At 37.1% G+C, this 24,443-nt stretch overlaps 1 protein-coding gene and 1 long non-coding RNA gene across 3 annotated transcripts; one reads left to right on the top strand and one right to left on the bottom strand.

Annotated features, from left to right (window-relative positions):
* Window positions 1–2,575: 2,575 nt before the first annotated feature.
* On the bottom strand, window positions 2,576–13,693 carry TMEM33 (transmembrane protein 33). Of its 2 annotated transcripts, XM_023925299.2 has the most exons (8): window positions 13,602–13,693; window positions 13,446–13,510; window positions 12,060–12,154; window positions 11,452–11,639; window positions 10,436–10,503; window positions 9,537–9,670; window positions 7,512–7,595; window positions 2,576–6,125 (listed from the first exon to the last, which is right to left on the bottom strand). In XM_023925299.2, exons 2-8 carry the CDS (start codon window positions 13,500–13,502, stop codon window positions 5,996–5,998), a joined length of 756 nt encoding a protein of 251 aa, XP_023781067.1. In that variant the 5' UTR covers window positions 13,503–13,510; window positions 13,602–13,693; the 3' UTR covers window positions 2,576–5,995. The 2 variants fall into 2 exon arrangements, with proteins under 2 accessions (XP_023781067.1, XP_023781068.1); XM_023925300.2 differs by lacking the exon at window positions 13,602–13,693 and having other exon boundaries at window positions 13,446–13,504.
* LOC111928074 (uncharacterized) lies at window positions 13,685–15,818 on the top strand. The gene is made up of 2 exons (XR_015287463.1): window positions 13,685–14,407; window positions 14,523–15,818. It is a non-coding gene; the product is annotated as an uncharacterized LOC111928074 (long non-coding RNA).
* The last annotated feature ends 8,625 nt before the right edge of the window (window positions 15,819–24,443 follow it).

The following is a 24,443-nucleotide window of genomic DNA, read 5'->3' as shown; positions in this document are numbered from 1 at the left end:
TTCATGAAAACTATACTTGATATTGCTTTAAGTCCTACAGCTAACCTAGTCCTGTACCCTTTACAATTTCTGATTTTCAGCTTAGTTTTCCTGTGAAATACCTGAATTGATGCATCATCTTCATCTAACATGCCTTTAACACTGGCAAAGGAACATGAGTGAATATTCATAGGGACACATATAGCAAATGAAAATACCATGATCTGCACTTGTTCCTGGAAAGCAGTTTCCTCACACCAGACAGGAGTCTGGACTGTAACAACACTCACCTCACAAGCAAGTTTTCATGATGAGATGCATGGAAGCTGTGATAAAGATGAACTCAAAGTAAGAACAAAGTTTTTTTGTGGTTCCTCAAAATACAATCCACACTACTGTTTTCACAAAACCCCAGTTGTATGGTGGTAGCCTGATGTGGTAGGATAAAGCCCATCTGGTTGGCACTTGGGTTGAACAGAAGTCACTTACTAACTGTGCCATCACCAACGAGCTAAGCCTAGCCCACAAGAAGAGAGTAACATAAGGTCACATTATTAAAAACACTGGTTCACAATTTTGCTTAGTAGTTGCAAAACAAATTATTATTATTTGGACAAAATTCCAAGGAATTCAGCAGTTACTACAACTCATTCTCAGTTCAGTAGTGGCACCTACTTAGGTAGTAGGATGTAATCATAGTCTCAAAGTAACCTGTCTTAAAATTAAAAGGATGGAACTTTTGCCAAAACACAGGTGTACAATTTTCTCTGCTAACTCCTACACTGAAAATATGGCAGTAAACTGGGCACATAGGTAGATTTTTTCCACAGGACTTGATATTACCTATTCCAGATATAAAGCTGAACTGTTCCAATGAATTAAAGGCAGGGATCAGCTCTTTTTGTTTCGATATAAACCTCAATCTTCCTGCTCCTCTAGTAAATGAGGTGCTGCAGTAGCTCACTGTATTCTGCACTATTCTAAACACATACAAAAAAAAACAATGCCCAACATGCACCTGGAACACTTAACACAAAGCTGTTGGTCAGTAACTCAAACTCACTCAAGAGATTTGAACTTAAGTAAGTGCTGTTTTGCAACACACACTGGTAACATTAAAAATCCAGAAAAAAATACACCATTTGATTCAAGAACATCGACAAAACAATAGGTATCAGTACAGAAAACTATTTAATTTGTTTCAAAATAAATATTTGACATACAAAGCACATACAGTGAAAAAGGGTCACAATAAATTACAAATGGAGATACTTGCTCATTCACTGAGAGAAGCCCTTGGTATTTCTAATTTCATACCATCAAATTTGTCATTCTTGCTGATTTAAGCACAGCACTGAACAAATATGGATCCCAATGCTTTCTTTCACAAGTACTGGTATGGATAATTTACTGCAGTGATCCAATTTGAAAATCAGTAGGGACCAGTAAATCGCTGCATAAAAGAAAGAGCGAATGAGGAGCTTTTTCCTTAGTGTCAGCAGCCTGCGATTATTATGTTTATTACATTTTCTTGAAAGGGCTTCACATTTTCTCAAATATGCAGGAGAACTATATTTCCCCTCTGAGCCCTTACATTAGCATTTTGTGCCTCAGTCCTTGAATACAAGTAAAAGATGAATTTTTCAATTAATTTTAAAAGTTTATACCATCTGGATGGCACAGAATTAAGCAATGAAAGTCCCTTACCTGCACAACATCTGCCATTACCACAGAGCTAGCTTCTGCAGAGAAGTTAAAAAGGAATGCTGGGATTTTATGAAAAAGATTTTTGAATCCACATTCAAGATTAAATTCTATTACATTATCCATACTGATATATTTCCATATTTGAAATAAAGAATTGCTTATGGTTCTGTCCTTAAAAGGTGATTTAAAAGAACAAGGCCTGACTGTTCCTGTGACTTTAAGAAAATTATAGCACTATTGAAGTTACAATACAAAGATACACTAACCAATTTCAGTCTATATATAACCACAAATAGGTGTACCACAGCAATTAAAAATTATTGACAATTAAAACAGATTAGCATACCCAATACCATGTTAAATGCTTGGGATCTTACTCTTGCAATTTTTTTTGTCAGAGATGATGATACAAGGGCCACACCTAGCATTGTACATGAAGATCAATTTTTTTTGACACCACTTTATTCTGAGCACTGTAAGGTACAGCACTTTTTATCTGAGCACTGTAAGATACAGTACTTTTTGAAGTATTTAAGACCACAGTTACAATAATTTTAGGAGCAGGACTAACAAGTCATATGTAGAGTAGAAACAAATCAGTTTAATCTGGGCACTTGTCCAACCCTTATTTTCTATTTCCTGCTCTGCCAGAACTCTTATATCCACTCAGGCAAGTGCTCTTTCCTTCCATGTCTCCGTTCCTGTCTATAAAACGGGTAAGAACTTCCTTAATAAACATGGCATCTGTACATCAGATGTTGCAATACAGGTGCCTAACAATAAAAGGGTCAGACACAGACTATACATCATAATTTGCTACATTATTTGTTTGGACAGTACTATCACATACATAGTTAGCAGCTCAAAAACTGTTGGAAGAAACAGTGGCTCATAATTGTAATAATTTTTATTTAAATCCTTACAACATTAACAAATATTGCTCCACTTAAACACCCACCAAAGAAGGGAGCAAAACATAAAACCGACAGCACAGAAATGACAATATACGTATAATAAAGGAGAGGATGGATGTATTGGTGAGTTACTTTGCATGTAAGAAATCCTAACCAGCACTAGCTATTCAAACAGACCCAATGGCTCCTGATACTTTATCTACAGATGAAAACAGACAAGTGTTAAACTGGAGCACCACTTCTTCAGAAAATCTTGCACAGAGCAAGGGTTGGTACAGCACTTAACTTATGAAAGCTAAGATGACAAAAAGCAATGAGCAGTGTGATTTATACCAGTGGAAACAGTTATCACATCAGGTAGGAAACCTTTCAGTAATACAAAAACTCTTCTGCTTCATTTTGGGATTGGCAGGCACTTTATGGTCAGTTGCAAAATTTCTCTACAATCACAGACTTCTGTCACAGCCTCTGCACCACAGCTAGCTGTTGACAGCATAGCAGCATGAACATAGAGCTCTCTTCACCAAAAAAAACAAACTCAAACTATCAGGATACAACAAGCATTTTACATTTAATTTAATCATTAGAATAGAAACAGTCACAAAGTGCAGTGAGGAAGCAGGCTCAAGGATAGAATGTTTTTGCCAGCATTGAGGAAACTCAGTGTTATCACTTAGGCAGCTGAAAGGCTCCAGTAAAATCAAAGTTGATGCAGAGCACAGGTCAGTTGCCCTGTTTATTGGCTTGAACATAATTCTTACAACATTGTTCCATGTTTTCTCAGCACATCAGAGAAATAAGTTTTACCAGGCCACAAGCTGCTAATTTGTCAAGCAAAGCCAAGAGTATGCTACTGGCCAAACCAAATCAAATCCCTTTTATGAAATTCCCTCCTCTTGGTCCATTTTCAAGACTTAATAGAAAGAGATAAATTTAGTATCCACATCTAAATTCTACTTCATAGCACTGTCTTCCAACTCTTTACTCACAGCATTGTCATTCACTTAGTCCTTTTAATCCTCCTCCTGCATTCATTGAGTTGGATCTCTACTTAGCATCCTTCAGTTACAGCTGCATTACATTGAATCCAGTTCAGACTCATCTCTAATTTTGTAACATCATACAATTAAGGAACAGTAGAATGAACCCATAACAGCAGTCAGACCACAAAAATTTGCTCAGAAGTAACATCTTGTTTTGCTTACAGTAATTACAGATTTATTTGCCTTCCACTCCCAGTATGAGGGATCAACTTAGATGACCAAATTAATTTTTAAATTGCAGTGGTGCAAACAGCTGAAGAGAACCTGATGTTACGTTTCAAAAAACACATCATACAACATGACAGACGGTCTAGAATCGTGCTGAGGACCTGAAACAGTAATAAGTAGGTCTAGGTTTTTTTCTCTGATTAGATATTATTGTTGTAGTGCTTATTCTTGGGTCAGATTTTGAAGGAAAGGGCCATAAATTTTTGCACTTTAGAAGGCAAAAATTCCCTATCAAATAATTTAGAAATGCACAAGACATTATATATCCCAATTCAGAAGCAGCAGTGGGAATATAAGAACATGTACACATACACACAGGACAGCATTCTGCTCAAGCAAGAATCAATTCCAAGTTCAAGCATCAGTAAGTTGTGTTAAAGAGAGAAAATGAGCCTGAAGAGCCTAGCAAGTTACATTTAACAATCTTTTTATTGCAGTAGAAATTTTAGTTTTTATAAAATCCTCAAATTACAGGATATACACATATAATCAATCTCATTGCAAGTCTTTAGCAGCTGTAGAGCATTAACTGCATGCAGTTGCTTCTGCAGTGTGCAAGTATTCCATAAATAGCTAATCATGTTCAGAGAGCAAGACAAGTAGTCAAAGAATATCATATTCAATTACCAACTAGTTCATCAGTACCAAGAGGTTGAGCAAAAAAATGAGATAAGTTTATAAATACATGGCTCTGATCTAAAAACTAATACAACTGGAATGTTGGAATGATATCCATATCACAAACAAGATAACTCAATAGTTACAGGAAAATACTTTGCTTCAAGACTATTTTTGAAAGATTTTCTCATAAGGTTTCTCTGACCATGGAAGAATAATTAAGTTCAGTGCTACAGTTTACAAAAGGCCAATGAGAGCTCTTTAACTTTATGCAATTAGAATACTAGCATTAACTACAGAAAATTTGGCTAATATTTTGCCTTGAGTTTCTGGAAAAAAGTTGTGTTCAGAGAGATAGCATTATTTTTCCATGACCTACCCTTCAGCTGCTGGGTAAATGCATCATCAATGTAATTAATTTATGCACTTAATTTAATATTCACTTCTGTAGCCATGACACTGGCTTCAGATCAGTCATCAGATGGATTTATGCCAAGAAATACTACACCCATTTTTTTCAGAAGCTGCCTAAACAGGTGTGATTCTTTATGCAAATTTCCTATCACAACGAGGGCCTCAGAAACTGGAATAACAATTTATACAGAGCTACCTACAGATTAATTTTCTAAAAAGCTAACATGCTTGAATTACTGCAGTCTCACATTTGTGTGGACACAAGAACAAATCTGCACTGACTTTGCAAAAGTTACTTCAATAACATTGATTAGTTCATTTGAGACATGGTTAAAAGTTTAAGCATTGCATCTTTGTCTGAAAATCCTACAGGTCAGCAGTTTGGCTTGGTAAAACAACTCATTATGACAAGAAAACTGCACAGAATTTTCTGTGATCAGTCTTGGTATTTCTTCCAACAGTGTAATGTAAGTTTATGTCACAAGGTAGAAACATGGGAGAGTTCTTTTTAAGTATTATTAATAAAAATAGCCTCTCCTTCAGAAAGGAGTGTTATCTCTGTTAGCTTGATAGAGTTTAATCCCTTGTGTTAACTTCAAAGTGGGCTGTATTTCTACACTGAGTAAAGTAAACTGGACAAAACAGTTCTACAGATACATTTAGTAAGCAGAAGAATACTGTCCAAGTGTACTGCATAGGTATGTGTATCAACTGCTATCCACTGGAGACACCCTAAAGTAACTATAGTTCCAACTAACATAAACCTACTGAGCACAGATCTCTTATTATAAGTTTCAATCAATCTCAAACAATCCTTGATTTAAATAAACAAAACAAAACAACAAATTTGTATGATGGGGTACATTTTAGGTAGGATGTAGCTACTTTTCTCATCAATTAACAATACAGCACGGTTAATTTAAGTTTCTATTGTTTGTTTTTGATATGCTAAATTTCATATATCTCCAAGAAAAGCATATATGTATTTTTATACAGCCTGGAGTGAGATCAGTGTAAAACCAGGAATTTCCAATCATCAGCAGAAGTGCCAGCTGCTCATAATGTTCACAAAACACGAGTGCCTGAATTTGGCTATGCAACAGTTGGTGCCAATCTGCTTATAAAGGAAATGCCACTGAGGCATAGTCTTCTTACAAAAACAGGGCACGAAGGCTTCGTTATTAAGTGTTCAACAACGATCCTGAGCTCAGTGAAGAGAATCCTGAAAAATCAAATTTAAAGACAGTTTTAAAATCCTACAGCATTTATCAGAAGTATTCAATATATATATATATATTTTTCATTCACTTCTTTTCTCAATATCACACTCACATACACATTTTAAGTTAAATTCTTTAGACAAACTCAGTGCTCCTTCCAAGAGCTTCAGAATTCTTGACTTTTAAACATTAACATTTTAACTAATTTTATACCCATCTTCAGCAGGAAGTTACTGAACTAGAGACAGCAGAAAAACTCCACCTTCAAGCAAAAAAAAACCAAAGAAAAGAAAAATACTATAAAGGCTACAGAACCACTATAAAAAAGAGAAAAAAAAATAATGCTTTATCACAAATAGTGTAAGGAGCTAGGAAGCTATTGTGTTTGCGTTACCTCTTGGCAATATGCAAGAACCCTTCTGCAGTGCACTGCAGAAGCAGCTCTTAGGAGACAGACATGAGAAACAAAATCCTCATCACCACTTTCCCTTAAAACTACAAAAATGCCAGCAGAACATTTTGGATAAACTAGTTCTACTGCACTAGTCAATTTTAGTATTGCACAGCTTAAATTATTTTTAGATACTGAAGTAGTAAAGCAACTTCATAGATGTTGTTGCTGTTGTCAAAAATAAAGATATGTAGTAGGATGGAACAATTGATTTCTTGCAAAAATAGGGAATAGAAGACACTTAAGCTTATGGTTCTCACACCTGTCTTTGCATAACATGGCTGCCAAAGCCACTTTCTTGCACTCTAGCAAGCCATTTTCTGATCGAGTAGACTGGAAAGTTTGTTCACAAAATCTTATGCTATGCAATGGTCGTAAGAAAACTTCTGAGAAAGCACTCACCTGCTCATTGGAATATTTATGATTTCAAAGTCTGAAGCAGTAATATTGGCTTGACCAACTTTCAAAATCAGTAAGGTTCTATTTCAAATACAACTAGCCTTATTTATGAATTTAACTAAAAAAGGTAATGAACATGTTTAAGATCATCCACAGGATTTCTTTTTCAATATTACACAAGTTTTTGAGTGCCTATTCATATTTGGGCTTAGCCTCAGATGTACCTAGAATCTAAAACTAAGGATATCTCTCTGATAAGGAAGACCTTCTTCTCCCAAAGTGTAGTTTTAACTAAAAAAGCATGTTCTGAAAGCTCCTGTTCAAGAATGGTGGTACATTTCTGATCACTTATATCAAATAAATCTAACCTTTAACCAGCCAGGATTTTATTTAGTGTATTAGGTGTATTTCACATTCTACAGTTGCCATTTGCAGATGTAGTATTACGAGTTCTGCATTCATTTGAGAATGAAAAGTTTCTGAGTACCTAAGCACCATGCAGTTAAACACTAACTTCCAAAATCAATTTAGTACTTACCGACAGTACGGGTTTCGCCGAGAAGAGTAGCGTAATGTAAGAAATCTATAGTAAATGAATGGCTGGAGCAGACTCCCTTGTCCACTGAAAAAGAATAGTTCAGTAGAGCTTATTAAGTGACAAAAAAACCAAACAAAACACCAAAACAAGGAATTTTTCTAAGAAAAACAAGCAAACTACTTGGGCTCAAAAAAAAGCTAGATTTGGGTTACATCGGTTCAGAAAATCTAGATCTGACAAGAAAAAGTACCTAACTATACACTTAAAAATGCAGAAACATTACAGAATAAAACTGCTCAATGAAGCAGTTACAGAAATGCTGTTCTTGTATTGATTTTATATTTATGAAGTGTTTTTATATGCAAAGAATCACAGGAATGATGGTGGACATGTGTTCCAAAGCAAGAAAACACTTGTTGGTCAAGCCCAGAAACTGGCTGACGTAAGTAGTCCAGTTACAGTGACCCTGCTCAATCTAATTGTAGCACTTCGAATATCTGGACCATATTTCTAGCATCTTTTTCAAAACTTCTCAGAACACACTGCAGACAATTACAGATGTATAATGAGACTTTAATGCCAAGCTAATACCCAGTTATTTCAGTTACAGTGAAATTGGGCTTTGGTGTTTCACAAAACTGCTGTTTGACACGGCTGTGCTGTGAAATAATGGAAACAGAGCACACAAACCATACACAACAAAGCACAGAAAAGCCCTAGGTTTTAGCGACTGAAGCCACTTTAAATAACACATTCATAACATAATAACATAAAAAATATGTTTGAATTTAAACATGATGGTAAGTTCCAGTAAGTAGAACCCCTTCAAGTATTAGCAGCATCTTTACCCAGAAAAAAAAATGTGAAAAGTGAAATGAAAATGAGTTACAGAAGGGAAGAAAGAGGAAATCTTGAAACCTGTGCAGTATTGATAAGCAATGTAATACGCTACAACGTTTAAAGAACAAAATCTCACAATAGCTACATTTAACAATCAAATTATTTTTAAGTCTGGAATATGACCTTTTACAAGCTTCGGTATCTACCAGATGGCATATCAAGTAGCAACATTTCACATACTAAACTCTTCACAGAGAGGCAAAAGAAAAAAAACCAAAAAACTATCCTAAGTCCAAAACACTTGAAAGTTTCAGATACTGGATAGAGCCTATCTGTCAGCTGGTAAGTGATCTCCAATGAAATGCAATCCTTGAGGGCTGAAGCATTGAAATGTTTAGCTAATATACCAAAAGACAAAGACAACTTATGCATCCTATCCAAGAAGGTAAAGCCTCCCTTCTATGGCTTATGAGAACACTCAAGACAAATGTCCCCACTATGCTCTAACTTGTATAGAAAAAAGGCTGCATTCCCCATCCAAATATTAAAAGGCAATGACCCAAACTTCTGTGACTGGCAGGTCATTATGCCTATACAACTTCAGTAGGATTCCAACATGTTCAAGATCCCTAAAGTGATTCAACAGGCTGCACAGCAGGCAAAATAAAATGGAATTAAAAAACCCCAGAAGGATCACTGCTCAGAAGCAGCATAGGAGAGAATGCAACCTACTCCTGCTTGTGTGCTTATGCACACTTTTTGCATAATGAAACTTTACCATTTAAATTTCAGCAATCAAATTGCCAAAAATATGACTTCATTTTCAGCGAAGCTGAGGATCTTAGTATTCTCCTAAAATAACCAAAATTAAACTTACTGAACAATGTACTGATAGAAATGTAGGCGAATTAAAGTTTCAAGCCTGAAAAACTCCCATGTGACTTATCACCCACGCAATGAAAGGGAAGGTTTTTTGGTGCTCGGTCACATCATAGTGAATGTCTTTTGATGTCAGGATGCACCAACTTAAGAAGCCTAAGAATCACTTAAACTTTATTTTAAATTCAAGCCTTGGTCAGCGAGAACCAGACAAACGGAATACTATGATCTACAGAGAACTCATCTGCAAAGAACAGTCTTGTGTAGCAAGTTTCTAAATATTTAAATATTAATCATAATTCTTACCTGAAGAGCATAAAAACTGTAGCTGGCATCAGGAAAATTTCATTGCAAGCAATGAATTTTAGAATATTCTGTTGATTAGCATTCAGTTTCTCTAAGAGATTTCTCAAAAAGGGCAAACTATTTGAACTTCGTGCCTTTAAAGAAGAAAAAAATTGTTTACAGAAAACATAAAAGTTACACCTGTCTTCATTAGCACACAGAAAACAAAACACAAACAAATGCTATATACCACCCATTTCAACATTTTAAGACTTCATCAGTTTTGAGATTAACATCCTAAGGAAAACTACTGCAGGCTTGGAACTCCATAATCTACAGAGTTTAACTAAAAGTATCAGATGTTGCAATTCCCTCATTTTAGGTTCAACTGCACAGAGAGGGCCACGAGCCTTGTTCAGTCCACCAGAAGGAAGTGCCCACGGTAGCAAGACAGCCCAGTTAGGAACACGAAAGCCTGGAGATACGTTAAGATGCACAAGGCAGTGCACTAAGCAGCAAGTCCAACTGACAAGTATTTTGCTTGCTAGTCTCATCCTCTACTTTGTTACTTTACTACTGAAATGGAACAATAAAATTCACAGGCTGTGGTTTAGCTTAGAAAAGACACTTCTTAAGTTTCAGCTTTACTGTTCCACAGATTCTGTTTCTTCAAAGAAAAGCATTTGAAGAAAAATAGTGTCAACTCCAACATATCCCACAGCAGGGGAAAAAAAAACCCACAAAAAACAACCAACCCAAAGAAGTCTTCTCAAATTCTGTGCTGAGATTCCATACCACAGTTTCACGCTAATTCCTTTAGTGCAGCCAAAGAAAACCAAACCAGAGCTGCAACTTAAACCTGCTTATAAACCCCAAGAATACCAACTGTATTAATTGTAACATATACATATCATACTTACATCAAGAACCTTCTTTGTGTATGTGGCAGCATGAAGCAAAGAGAACAGCAGAACTGGAAAAATACTCACTGAAGCAAGACATAAGGAAAATTACAGGCTGTGCAAGTGCTTCATTTCACCATGATGTTATACTACACCAGTCATAGCTTGATAGCTCTTTGCAAAAGTTTGGCCGGAATAACCTATACTGGATGACGATATGTGTAAGTCTAAGACCTGTATTTATAGCTCTTCTTTTTGCTTCTTACACCTCTTTGCTATGTGTTTTTATTTACTTCAAAATATGGGTGTCTGCAAGTATGTAAAACATTAGACGCCAGTGCACATCTACTGAAATGTGTTCTCTCTGCACAGAAGGCACATGAGCTTACTACTCAAAACCACTTCAATATATGGAGTCATATTTTTTGTTAAAAGATGCCACAAAATTAATTTCTTTACCAAAGAACATGCAGTTGCCAGCCATTCCGATTTTACAGAGCAAGAATTTAGACATTTCTCTGCCAGAAGGACTTCAAGATTAAGCATACATAGCGTGGCATAAAGTAATGTCAGCTCTGACGTGTCACTTTTGACAATCCACAGGAGCGTGTTTTGCAGACTTTATCGGTTTGATAACAACTTACCTGAGAAAGCTACTACTGAATTATTCTCTCTCTACATGATGAATGTTTGCTACCGTGAGAAGACATGTATAAACCCTGTACTGGCAATAAAGGAAAATTACCAACTTCTCCAAATATCACTGGAGGCTGGTTATAAAATACATCAAACTTAAGCCTGAAAAAAAGAAAATCTAAGTAGCCAGAGAATGCAGTGCACTAATTATAGAGCTGATTAAACTGAATATGGATCAATCAACGTAAGCCTCTCATATTTTACACAGAGTATGTTCTATAAATAGCAAACATCAAACCAGTTCAAACTAGTTTTTCAAATCATAGCAAAGGTGATGACAAGAACCATGTTTTTAATATATTTAAAAACATTAGCAGGATGACACAAGAAAAGGATACTTGTAACAGGGTAGGAATTCACAAAGATAAGGGAGTACAACAGGTAATGGCAGCTGTCCTCCAGCAAGGCCTGGGCCAGAAACACCCTGCTAAGCTGGAAGTGCGGTAGCCTTTGGTGTAGTCGGAGGGCACTGGTAAGAGCATTTGCCAGCAAGGCACGCTGATAAAAGCTTGCTGCTTCATGCAACCTGCAAATCATCAGAGGAGATGTTACCATGTGAACCAAGCTCAGAAGTCTGCTACCCTCGAGAATTGCATCATAACTGAACAATACCTGATTTATTTCTATTATTGTACTAAAGCACTATTGCCAAAAAATAAATCAGGTACTGTTTAACACTGACTTTACTGCAGGTGCCTAAGACAACTCAATATAATACTCCATTTGCACACAAAAACGTGCATTTACCACTACTTTATATTTGTTCAATACATTTTCCAAACAGATCTACAAGTGTTTTAAACCAATCTAAAATCTGTAAGCTATTCTGACAAAAAGTACCCAAGCAAGCTAAATAACAGCAATTCACCTTACATGAAAAAACAATTCTGTGCAAAGGAAATCTGGAATCTAATCTAATGCTAGTTTACAATATTACAGTACATACCCTAGTAGAGGCAGGACAAATAAAGCTGAGCAGTAAACTGTGAACAAGCGGGAAATCCACATTGCTGTATCCAACTTGTTAGCCATCAGAAATTGCTACATTGGAAAAAAAAAAAAAAAAAAAGTAAAAAAGACCAGCCCAAACAGAAGCTGGTATCTTAATAGTTGCATACAATGAACTTCTTCCCAACCCTATTAAATTGCAAATCTTTCTCCAACCTCAAACGTAAGTTTGAAATTAAGCCTGAAGCAGAAAGTTGTGGGGTTTTTTTTTGTTCTGTGATACTTGGCTCATATGATGTTACTAGCCAGATCAAAAATAGGTCAGCTTCCTCAAAACCAAGAGGCTCCTTTGTAAATTACAATCAAACACAAATATAGTGGTAAGAACTTCTAGAAATATAGTTTTTCTATACAAACACGCCTCACTAAACAGTCAGTTTCACAAATGTTATCATGTAGGATTTCTAGACCTTACTAACTTTTCCTTCAAGGTTTCTTTTGGAATACACTGCACACACCTGTGGCTAAATCTCCACAATTCTTAGTGAGGGGGAAAAATATAGGGTCGGTAAAGTTAGCATAACTACCTTACAAGGAAAATGGCATCGTTTGATCATTTGAAAAAGTAGAAAACTTTTCACAGTAATCCTGCACCACTGTTGTTGTTTAGCTCTCTCCCTAACCACAGCCCTCCTCAGTCCTGATATAGCCAAAGTGCCAGAAAGGCTCTAATGAAACAGAATGCTTTTGGCTATGTGTGCATCAGAGTCAAAACAATAACCTCCTTCCATCTGAAACAGTTCATATTTTTTTCCAAATTTGGACCAGCTTTTGAAGATTCCTCTTTTCCTCTATATTCCTAGTGCATCTCTATAGAAATGACCAGAAACCTATAAGCAGTTTCATAATATAATTTTGTACCTTACTCGCACAAAACAACTACAGAAATGGCATGAAGCTGTGTCAAGGCTAGATTAGATTAACGGGAAAAGGTTTTTCACCCAGAGGGTGGCTGGGCACTGGAACAGGCTCCCCAGGGCAGCGGTCACAGCACCAAGCCTGGCAAAGCTCAAGCGTCTGGACAATGCTCTCAGGAACATGGCGTGACTTCTGCGGTGTCCTATGTAGGGCTACACGCTGGACTCGAGGATTCCTGTGAATTCTTGTGATGATTTTCCCTATGCTACCACACAGAATCACTTTCGATTCAGCCATTTTCAAGAGCGGCGGCACACGAACAGCAGGCTTTCAATCGGAAACGAGAGCCGCTCAGCCCTGCCCGCACCAGGGCGAGCCGTGCCTCGCTGTCATTGAAGCAGGACCCCCCATCCACCGGAGCAGCACCGCGGCCGGCCCGGGCCCCCCGGGCCCAGGAGCTCCTTACCACGGCTCCGCCGCCGGCCCCGCCTGGCATGGGCCCGTTCTGCGTGGAGTCCGCCATGGCCGCACCTGCGGGGAGAGAAGCGCCTCAGTTTGTGCCACACGGGCGGCCGCGGCCGCCGCCTCCCGACCTCCCGCTCCCGGCCCGGCCGCGACCCACCGCAAGCGCCACACCGCGCAGGGAACACGCTCCGGCGGATCCGCGCTCCCGGATGCGGCCGGACGCCACTTCCCGCGGGCCGCGGGCTGCCGGGCAATGTAGGCGGTGACTGGGATGTTCCCGACGGCGCTGGGGGCGGTGCGGGGATGGCCCGGCCGCGAGTCTGCGGCTGCGGGGCGAGCCCGCCGGGCGGGACGCTGCTCCCTTCCCCGCTGTCCGCACATCAGGTGCTCAGCTCCGTCTGTGGGGCTTGTTCAGGGACACCGGCGTGTGGTGACAGCAACGGTGACAGTATAATGCTCGCTGCGGCCCCAGCTGGGGGAGTGTTCTCTGTCTGCGGGCCGGCTGCATTTCCAGGGCTCTGGGTTTCCAGGCGACCTGGCGAAGCTGAGTGCTGTGCATCGGCAGTATAGCGGGAATCGTAGGGTCACAGGGCCCGGGCAGGGCGCTCCGCGGCTCCCGGTGCTGCGGTGGCCTGTGCTGTCACACAAAAACGGTGCGAGGTTGTGTCCCTGTGTTTTAGTGTCATTGGTTCCCTATAATGTAACAAGGCGGGGGGGAAACCCAAAAACGCAGCTCTTCAAAGCCACATGGGCCTAAAGACTCTCAGAGGTATTATGTTTAAATGCAGGATCTTTTAAACAAGTTTCTGAAACCTTTGGGCAATGATCATCAAACCATAAAGTTAGAGAGCTTTACTCAAGTATAGGTGTATCAGCAGCCTCTGACAGGAGGATGGCACAAAGCAGAAGCAACCTTCTTGCTCACTCTCCAACATGTAACTTATGTAATTTGCAAGGTTTTAGGTAAGTTTAATACTCCCTTCACTAATCTTCCCCTTGCCTTGAGTATTGACTTTTTTTTTTTTTTTTTTTTTAAATATCTGGATAGCTATGTGAACATATTTCTGTTCTCATCTAGAAGTCTGTAACTCGTCTGAAGTGGCATCAAAGCAAAAGAAAAAATGCGTGCCTCATGACCAACACCTTTGACTTCTGGCTGCTATGGCTTCATGTGTTTCTGGATTTCTCTCAAGGATGTGCAGCAGGTTCCCCCTCCTGGCAGCATGGGTTTCAGGACAGTAAGCCACCTGCTCCAGGTTCTAATCGTCCCCAGAGGCTTTCGATTCAATTACTCTTTAACAGCAAGAAAGACATATTCCAGTGACCAAGGATGTTGGAATCAACATCCACAGTCAGCCTAATTTCTGGCTTATGGTGATTAAGCCTGAAGACTGATTGGAAGACACTCAGGAAGAAAGTGTAATGAAGTATGTTGACAAGAAAGGAGCAAGAGTCAGCTGATAGGGCTTCTAATACCATAACAATTACAAATAATCTAAGCAATCTCAGTCTAGTTAACACTTTTAAATTGAAGATGCAGAACCTGATTTCCCACTTCTCTCCCAACCATTCATCTCTAATTTAGGTGACTGAGAAGTAGTCACAAGAACTACCTCCTACTTTGAGATGATTTTTCTGTAGGTGGAGGAGACTCTACAAAACAGCAGTAGAGAATTAGGACTCTCAGTGTGTCTGCTGGGCATTCCCAGGTGTGTAATAAAAAGACTGACAAACATTTATGCTAAAACAAAATAAAGACTTCAAATATAGCCCAGTAAATTTAAGTTGAACCATTACCAGGTTACTATTCAAAATGAAATATATCTAGGAGATTTGTTTAGATGCAACAGAAACATGAAAACCACTTGATGTTTAACTGAAATGTCACAAGGGAAGAAAACCTGGCTGGTGTTCAAGATTACTTGTTAAATGAATCTGGGATGACAACTCCATGTCTGTAGCAAGAGTGCTTTTTCATTTCTTAGCACTTGTAATTTAGAAAGTACTCAATGCACTTCTATGCAAAGCACTCATTTCTAGATTCTGGTTTGGTGTCTTGGTCATGACAGCAAAAGTTGTCTTTCACAATTTTGCCTCAATTTCATTTAAATAGAATGTAAAGCTATTATTTATTTATGCAAGTTAATGGATTTAAAAATGTCATACTTTGGCAGATTTAAGAAGAAATTGCCCTTTGCCCTTTGCAACTAGTCCCCTTTTATTTCATACCAATCGTTTTCCTGACTTTCCCCCTTTTGTTCTACACCTGTTGTTGCTTCTTGTTTGATATTGTCTCTCCTGTTGAGCACTTCAGACCATGCTACTGTTCAGTTTAACTTGAAAGTAGACATTAAATTATATTTTTAAAAATCAAGTGTCAGCTGTTGGCTTCTCCTTTTCCCAATTCTCTGCTATGACATTACTGATTGAGCTGGGAGGAGGAGCAGAAAATGCTCTGTGTGTTATTAATGATTTTGTTTCCAGCAGTTGTAAGAGGATTCTTCCATACCATCAAGGCACCCCTTTGCTTTCATGGGTGATTGATAGTTCAGATATTTAGAAGACTATCATTGGAATTGCTGAGGAATTATCTACCTCATTGGCAGTACAGTCCCATTTCTCCACTGTGGCAGTCAAACACAATCAGCACAGACATGGCTGAAATTGTAACTAAAACTTCCATGTTTTCCCCCCAAAAAATTTATACACATATCAGAGAATTACTGACAGTAATGATACCTGGGATCAGCTTGCTCTTAATTAAAAAAGTTATGGCTGCAAAGGGATATATTTTGATCTTTTATGCCCAGATGTGTACACCTACTTCCACTAATCCATTTGATGTCTCCTGGGAGAAAAAAATAAAGCACATTAGTATGTCTCAAAAATAAGTCACACGTTTTAGAATTATATGGATGAAAATATGAGTAGTTTACACTTCTTTAGCAAGGCTGGGACTGAAAGGCTGAGACTCTCCAGAGGCAATGCAATTTTTCTAATGTGCATAACATCACCATTGATTAGATAAAGTTCAATGAAGACTTTAGGTCAAAAAGGTGAGTAATTTACTTGTAGGCACACAAGCAGTAGCATATGGGTAGAAATGGAATATATAATTCCAAAGCCATCATTGCCAGTTTTCTTTTTAGTCACTATGTGTTTTCAGATGAAATCATATGCAAAACTCCATAGGCAATTTGAAGGCAGTTTGAATATCCAAAGAAGGCTCTGATGGTATTTCAAATTAATTACTGAGAACCTCATTACAGACACTATAGAGATACTTTATAAACAATAATTCTTTGTCAATGCATTTTGACAGCCATAATAAATACTTTATAGAACTGGTGTTTTGCATTAAAGTTTGTTTTAAATTTGATTTTTTTATTGTCTTTTTAATAGCATCACCATCACAAGCATGCAATCTTTAGTGGTCTCCAGTGGCATAAGTTCATCATTTTAGCAGATGATGGTGTAGCATTTTTTAGGTGGTGTTCATCACCTTGCAGCAAGGGGCACTTGAGGTTCAAATAATGATTTATCTCTTGTGTCCTTGATTTGAAAGAAGGCACTGTTTCTAACATCTGTATGCACTTTTCATTTATTTCAAATAAAAGAGTGAACATTCGTCCAAGATTGATAGGATTGCAGTTCCTCATAGCCAAACTAGCTCCATTATTTGTATCAGTGGTGTATAATGCAAAGATAAAATAAGTTTTTATGCAAAGTTCTAATGAACAATTTGGTTCTTGTTTGTGCTTATCTCAAATCAAATCCAAATCTCAAGAAACAATAAAGGACATTGGGTGAATGCCTGTTACATTTTTCAGAAAGCAAAACAGAAGTCTTCTGTCTCTACCAGATTGCGTTGTGATTTTTGCTGGATGGTCTGTAGCAATATCAAATATGTTCTTCTTTCTTTTCCTTCGCAGCTGGCGTTTCCATTTACTCACCCTTCCTGGAAGCATTACCCTTTTAATCAGTGAGAGTGTGCCAAAGAAGTGAAAAAGAGAAGCCATAAAGTTTTTGAAGATGTGTGAAACAGATGTACAAAATTCCTTCCAGTTACTTTCTGTGTCAGCATTTTCATAACTCTCAGCATTTTGTTATATCTCTATGTTATTACAATAAATGACACTGAAGCTCCAAGTGTAAGCTTAAGACTGTACAAAGAAAAATGGTAACTTTATATATGTCTTTTGTAGGATTCAAGGTGTGGCACAAGGATTGTCATGTGATTGAATCAGAAAGCAACCTTGCCAGTGTATTTTATTTCAATGTCCTACCCATTAAGATCATGAAAAATATTGAAAATTTAAGAATGGTAAGAAAGATGGGCAAGTGCTCTTTTAAAAATTAATGAAAGGAAGATTAGGAAGATTTTAGAAATCTGCAGCAAGAGACCGTATCAACAAATGGAGGAGCATAGTGAATTATAGATGTAAACTTTCGACTACCTGTAGTGCTTGATTATAAATACAACAGCCGGAGAGATTGATAAGCATCATCTTGCAAGCTCAGAGAAGCATCAGAAAGTGTATTGATCAATGCTGAACTCAGTACTGGGTTACTGGTAAATGGCTTCCTTATCTCGTACTGATCACAGGCTGCAATGAGGGAGTCAAAAGAGGACAAAGGACAAAACCCCAAACCTGTGAGCTTTCCCAAGAATTTCTGTTATGATGCGAAGAATGTTAGCTCTATGTATGCAGAGAAATGTGAAAGGAAACTTCACTTTTTAAAATACTGTCTGTTACATGATCTGAGCAAAACCCCATAAAGATTGATGACAGTAACACTTAGCATGATTCTGCACTAATAACTAAAAACTAATAACACTATAATCTGTGGTCCTGTTTTCTTCAGAAGAAATATTATTACTTTCTTCCACTCATTCAGTGCAAGCAGAAGTTTCCAGATAAATAATTAGGGTTGCAAGTTGTATAAACTGAATAAAAATGAACCATCGAGAAATTTTTTGCTTTTATCTGAAGGTGACACAAACCAAAGATTTGTTTTGCCACAAATATACCAGCCAGTATGTTGGGAATTCCATCCTATTCACATACAAAAGTTTTCTCACACAACTACAACAAATACAGGGGCTGCATATTTTTTGTTCTCTGCACCCACAAAGCTGCCTCTGGTTTAATTTACAAGCATCTTTAGACCTTTGATCATGTCTGTCTGCATCATCAGCATTTTTACCATCATCATAAATGTCCTAGGCAGTAAAGGTATACAGGTGAATACATAGAAGACCTTATTGAAATTAGAGGAGGCTTCAGAGAAAAGCTTTAGATTTTGGACAGCTTTTTTACATAATCCAATATGTTTTCCTAATCAGTAAATTTCTTCATTCTTCGTGAGATCCCATTCAGAAATTCAGCCACAGAAAACTGTATGGGTGATTACATGAAAGGAATATATAGAAGTATTTTTAACATTTGATATTGGATATTAAATTTTAAGCACAGTTGACTGACATGTCCACTGACATTTTCCACAGATATTTTATTGCATATTTTGAAGGTGGGAATATTTTTATTCATTGGTGTTTATTCATGCATGGCATCTCCAGTTCCAGACATAGCAGGCAAGTGTTCCAGTTTATAAAATTATTCCCCCTATTTTTTATTTTATTCTCTGTAATTCAGTTAAATTAAGTTTATAATCATTGCCAAAAAAGGGTTTATGCTTATTATATCCAACAGTTTTTTGTGGCCACTGATAATCAATAGCAGCTTAAAACTTAGAAAAGATAAAGAATACATGGAAAGACAATCAGGTTAATTAGATTTGTCCTTCCAAACACTCATAGGTAAAGTCCATCCATTTAAATCCGATTTAATCATGTGCTGAAGTGGTATGAAATTGAATGAAATCAAGCTGTCCATAGCCCAGAAATGTTCTTACTAAGATACAAAAATCCTCAAGGATACCAATTAGTCAGATACTCTACCTGATAAGTCAAGGAAAAGTTTCTCGCTCAGTCACAAATCTTCTGATTTATATATTGACCAAAGTGACTGGTAACAGAAGGATATTCTTTGAGGCTCATAACTTTTTATTGTTTCTGTGCTGTGGCTTTTGCAGAAATGACCTAAGACTTCCTCTTTAGCAATCTTTGCTTGTTTATATAGAGCCAGTAGTAATTACCTCATTAGGAAGGTGAAATACAGGGAGATTTGGGTTCAGGGGAGCTATTTGACATTTGCACAAGGGAAATAGTAAGCAATCTAGAGAGGATCACAAGTAAAATGAAGAGTTAAACACAGAGCAAGATTATTGACATGTATGACAGCTTCTGAAATTTAATAGTCAATGTGTTATCAGTCAGTGACTTGGGAAGAGAAGCACAAGGAATTCAGGGTATGGCTATAGAAAACTGAGTACACTCACTCAGCTTCTTCACTGAGGTTTAATGGGACTTTTTTATTTATTCTTCCTGATAGGAATTTCAGTCTGTTGCACAGTTCTAGAAAGTAAGCAAATTCTCCTAATCAAAAGATAAAACTGAGATTTTAAAAAAATACATTCTTTAAGTTTGCTTTACATTACAGTTGGTCCAAGACTACTATAAATAGTCCTTACATGGCACCTTTGTTTTAATCTTCATGGATGACATTAGAAAGAGGATCTTTATTAAAAACCTTGAAATACTAAAAACTCTGGCAAGCTCATCACATGGTTCCTGCAGAGTCTTTTATCTGCAGCAATAAAAAATGTGCAGATGTAACGTTTAAAATAATTTTGACAGAAGCTGGAAAAAAGTCCTGGAAGTTCACCCAATGCAACAAAATTCAATGACTGCATGAATAAGCAGGAAAGATACTTAAAGGGAAAGAAACCCAGACAGTTCTCAGTATAATTCCTCTGTCAGTCCATTGGGGAGGCAGAAGCAATGGGAAAATATCCTCAGCAAGTAAATTTGTGATGAGTGAGGTAGGAAACAGGAAGATTTTTGGCCACTAGGAGTTATTCATGATTTTGAGCCGCATTCTAGGATTAGGACTGACAAATGTGGGAAAAAAAAAAAAAAGAAAACGGGAGAAGAAGATAAAAAAAGAAAAGTTTGATTTCTATACTAATTTTAGCACAATTTTTAAAAATGCCCCAAAAACAGAGAAATGGAGGTGTTAAAATAGCTAAACATCAGTCTGGAGAAGGTTGAATTATAAGAAGAGAGCTGTATCAGGCTTAGTGAAAGGAATGTGTTTGGCAAATGAGAGATGAACAATAGGAAATGAGAGAATAATTTACATGCAGCAGGATATGAGTCTGTATCCTTGAAGATTTTCAAGATTCAGCCATAGTCCGACTTCAAGAGGGGAGATTGGACCACCTAGTCCCTGGGATCACTTCCAATCTATATTTGTTTGGTTTTGTGCAAAGTGGGAATCTTAAGCAGCAAAACTGAAGAAACAGGAGCAACTAGTGATGGGTGTGACACCCACCATTGTCAGGATAGCAATACCTCATGGAGTAGCAGACATGTTTTTAAGAGGTACAGAAGGATAAGGAGCCTTAAAGATTCATAGGAATTAAAGTGATGAGTAACAGTGAAGGTTAATAACAGAATAAATATTTTAAAGTATTCTATCATAATGAGAAGTGTTAATTTCTAAGATACAGGCAGCAGAATACAGGTTATTTGCATCCATATAGTGCAGATATTCTGAAGTTCTACAGCTCACAAACTTCCTCATTAATACTGCATCAAAAAGCTGAGCTGCTACACCAATCTTGGGTCTGGAAATAAAAAAAAATTATAACTATTTGTTGAAAATAACAGTGGACTAAACAATTGCAAGTTGACATGGCCCAAAATAAAATTGAGTAAACTACAGGTATTTCTCTAAGCTTTTTATATTTTACAAGAATATCCATCAATAAATTAAGTAAATTATTAGTGATGCCATCCATTCAGAGAAATTCAAGTAAAAGTAAAATAAGAAAAGAAAAAAAATCATACATGCTACAGCAGAATATCTGTATCCCCTTCCCAAGTCTCTTAAAATGGCCAGGAGGAAAAAAAATCTCAATATGAGGGAGTATAGGCTGGTGATATAAGTTAAAAAATAAGGAACTGAAACAGATTATAAAGATTTGTATTCTTCAGAGGTGTAGCAGATCTTATGAGAGGACAGAAGAAGATAATTGCTCTGTATTAGGTAACAGCAGGACAGGAAAGCAATTAGTTAGGTTGAAGTCGATATGAAAAAATAAAGGAATATAAATTGTTAATCATGTATTTGAAGAATCTGTAAGATCCTTACAGTGAAAACAGTGGAATTAAAACATCTAAAGACTCTTAAAATGGAGTTTTAGTAAATTTGTGCAGCTTGAAAATCCAGATGATTCCTTCTGGGATGCTAAGAAAGTCTCTGAATCATCCATAGAGGGTTTGAGTTAATTGTACCCATTAACTGGGAGGTGTGAAACAGCATCAGACATGATTGTTTTTACTCTTTCATTTTAAAGGACACTATGAACAAAACCACAAAATGAAGAGGATTTCAGTGGTTAGTGCATCCTTTAAGAACTGCTGTTGCTAGTGCTGCCACACTAAAACTCTAAGTAATTATTAATTTTTAATAGTGAAAGTGTTTCTCCATCATGCATATTTATTATTTTGTGATTTTCTTTCAGTAATCTCAGAAAGTTGCAATTCTGCAATTTCTGAGGGAAAACAATTTTGCAAGATGTCTGTAAAAAAGCATTTCTGAGGTTCTGTGACTAAAATGAGATGCCATAGTGGATTCCATAGTCAAACAACTAAAATGTTGCTAAAAATTTGCTCCCTGCTTTCAAGCTGGAGACAAAATTCACTTGGAATTGTCTAAAAAACAAGTCACAAGGTTTGAGAACAGTCTGTCAATGCTCTCTCCAAGCACAAGTTAAACCTTGACTTTCATCTTAATTTCCAGACATCAGTCTCCCAGACTTCACTGAGTTTCCAGTTGCTGGCTTCCTTTTGGATCTCTCTTGGGCACCAAGAAAGTCAGAACCTCATTCATCAGCTATAATCCTGAGATCAGCTTCTCTTTTCCACGTGGATGCTTTGGACCTGAGGTACTGATGGGCTAACATCCTGAAATACGGACAGAGAGCAGGTCAGACAGAAATTCTCACAGACAAAACAGGTCCTCTTCAAATTCACAAAGGAGATGTGACACTTTTGGCCAGGACACCAAACATTCATTCAATTAACATGGTGGAGTTGCCCATGACTCAGATAAGGGCACTGTCAGAACTCTGAACAAGGTAACCACTAAAGGTCTGACTGCTCACAGGACCTGCTTCCTCAAGAATATTTTCTAGTGTGTCTGTTTTTATGAAGACCTCAGCTCAAAAGAAACAACTAAAGATGCTTTCCAGAAAAAAATAGGAATATTGGTAACATTTGCTAGTCCAATGACCTTGTTATGCCATAGTGGCAGTGTACGCTTCTAACTTTTAAATATGATCCATATTTTAAAACAGTTTTATACCAGTGGTGCCTCAGGCGTAAACCATAAAATTTAATTATTTTCACCTGTGAGCATCAGCTCATGCAACAAAATAAAACTTGTGTCAATCAAATATTCATTTGTCTTGGCTTTACATATGCTTATCAGAGTAGCATATGCTTTATCATGTAGCAATAGAACTGGAAAATAATAATTCAGAAGTAAAACATGGATGAGTCAAAGAAGAATGTAAATAAGAATTTGGAGATCTAACTGTGACTTTTGATAAATGTTAAAATTATTAGTGAATCATCAGGTTAGTACATTTCTATTGCTTAAGTATTTTTACCTTTAATTAGAATATAATTTAAAATAGCCTTGTAATATACAAAAAAAATCATCATAAGAAAATAAATAGACTGTTGTCCTCTTTACTTGTTCAAATACATGGCTATCATGAGGACAAATGTCTTTTGTATCCTCCTGTCAGGGTGAAATCCTGTGTACTAGTGCATGGCCTAGAGAAGAGCTGAAATGCTGCAAAACTAATAAAAATAAATTTATAGCAGGTAAAGGGAAAGGTATGGTTAGTGGTCAAACATATTATTTTATGCCAAAAGAATAAGCTGAATTTTCACATCTCTTTTGAAGATGCTACATCTTGCTCAACAAGATACAGCAGGGCCAGAAGATAGATTTGTTTTCATTATGTCCCTGTCAGTGCTGGGAAACCTCACAATTGATTGTGTTGTGATAACAACATCATATCCAATGCATTTCAAGTCTTCCTCTCACTAAACTCCAGTGAATGAACCTCACTAACATAGCAAATCAGTGGTAACCTTGGTTTTGAAATACATTTTGTCATTCTGGAGTTAATAAGAACTCTTACATAGTAGATGGGTGATGAACATGGGTGAATTTCCTGCAGTTTTCTCAGGGTACAGTTTAATGGAGATTTAAAGCATTATGATCTGACAGTTTGTATTCTATGTGTACTGAAAAATTAAAATCCTATCTTTTCTTTCAAGTAAGGTCATTTATGATAATCCAGATGTCTCATTATCCAGAAACTGGATTATGCCTACTCATTGTTTTTGAAAACTAACTAGACCAGTACATTTTTACTTTTTCAGTAAGCACTAAGAGGTGCACTTACTCGGTTGATATGACCCCACCTACTTCAGTCAGGGCCTCAGACTGCAAAAGCTAAGGAATAAAAAAAGTAAACAGCAAGATTTCTTTTAATCTGAGCAAGTGCAGAATTCAGCAGAGTCTTAATCTTTGAGGCCTATAGATGTAGTGATTACAAAAGCAATAAGACACAGAACAATGATGACTGCAAATAGTACGTTCATAATTTATTGCATAATTATCTCATAAAATTTCACTGGAGATCCTCACACTAAGATTCTTCTTGTTTAAAGTATAAAACAATCTATCACTGCTAAAAAGGTCACTAGAAATGAATAGTGAATAATATTTATTACAAGAAGGATAGTTAGGAGACATATTTTATATGTTGAAGGACCTTTTGAGTGGTGTTG

The sequence above is a fragment of the Cyanistes caeruleus genome, chromosome 5 (genome assembly GCF_971803275.1).
Source record: "Cyanistes caeruleus chromosome 5, bCyaCae1.hap1.1, whole genome shotgun sequence".
Lineage (NCBI taxonomy): Eukaryota > Metazoa > Chordata > Aves > Passeriformes > Paridae > Cyanistes > Cyanistes caeruleus.
This window is presented reverse-complemented; position numbering and strand designations above follow the sequence as displayed.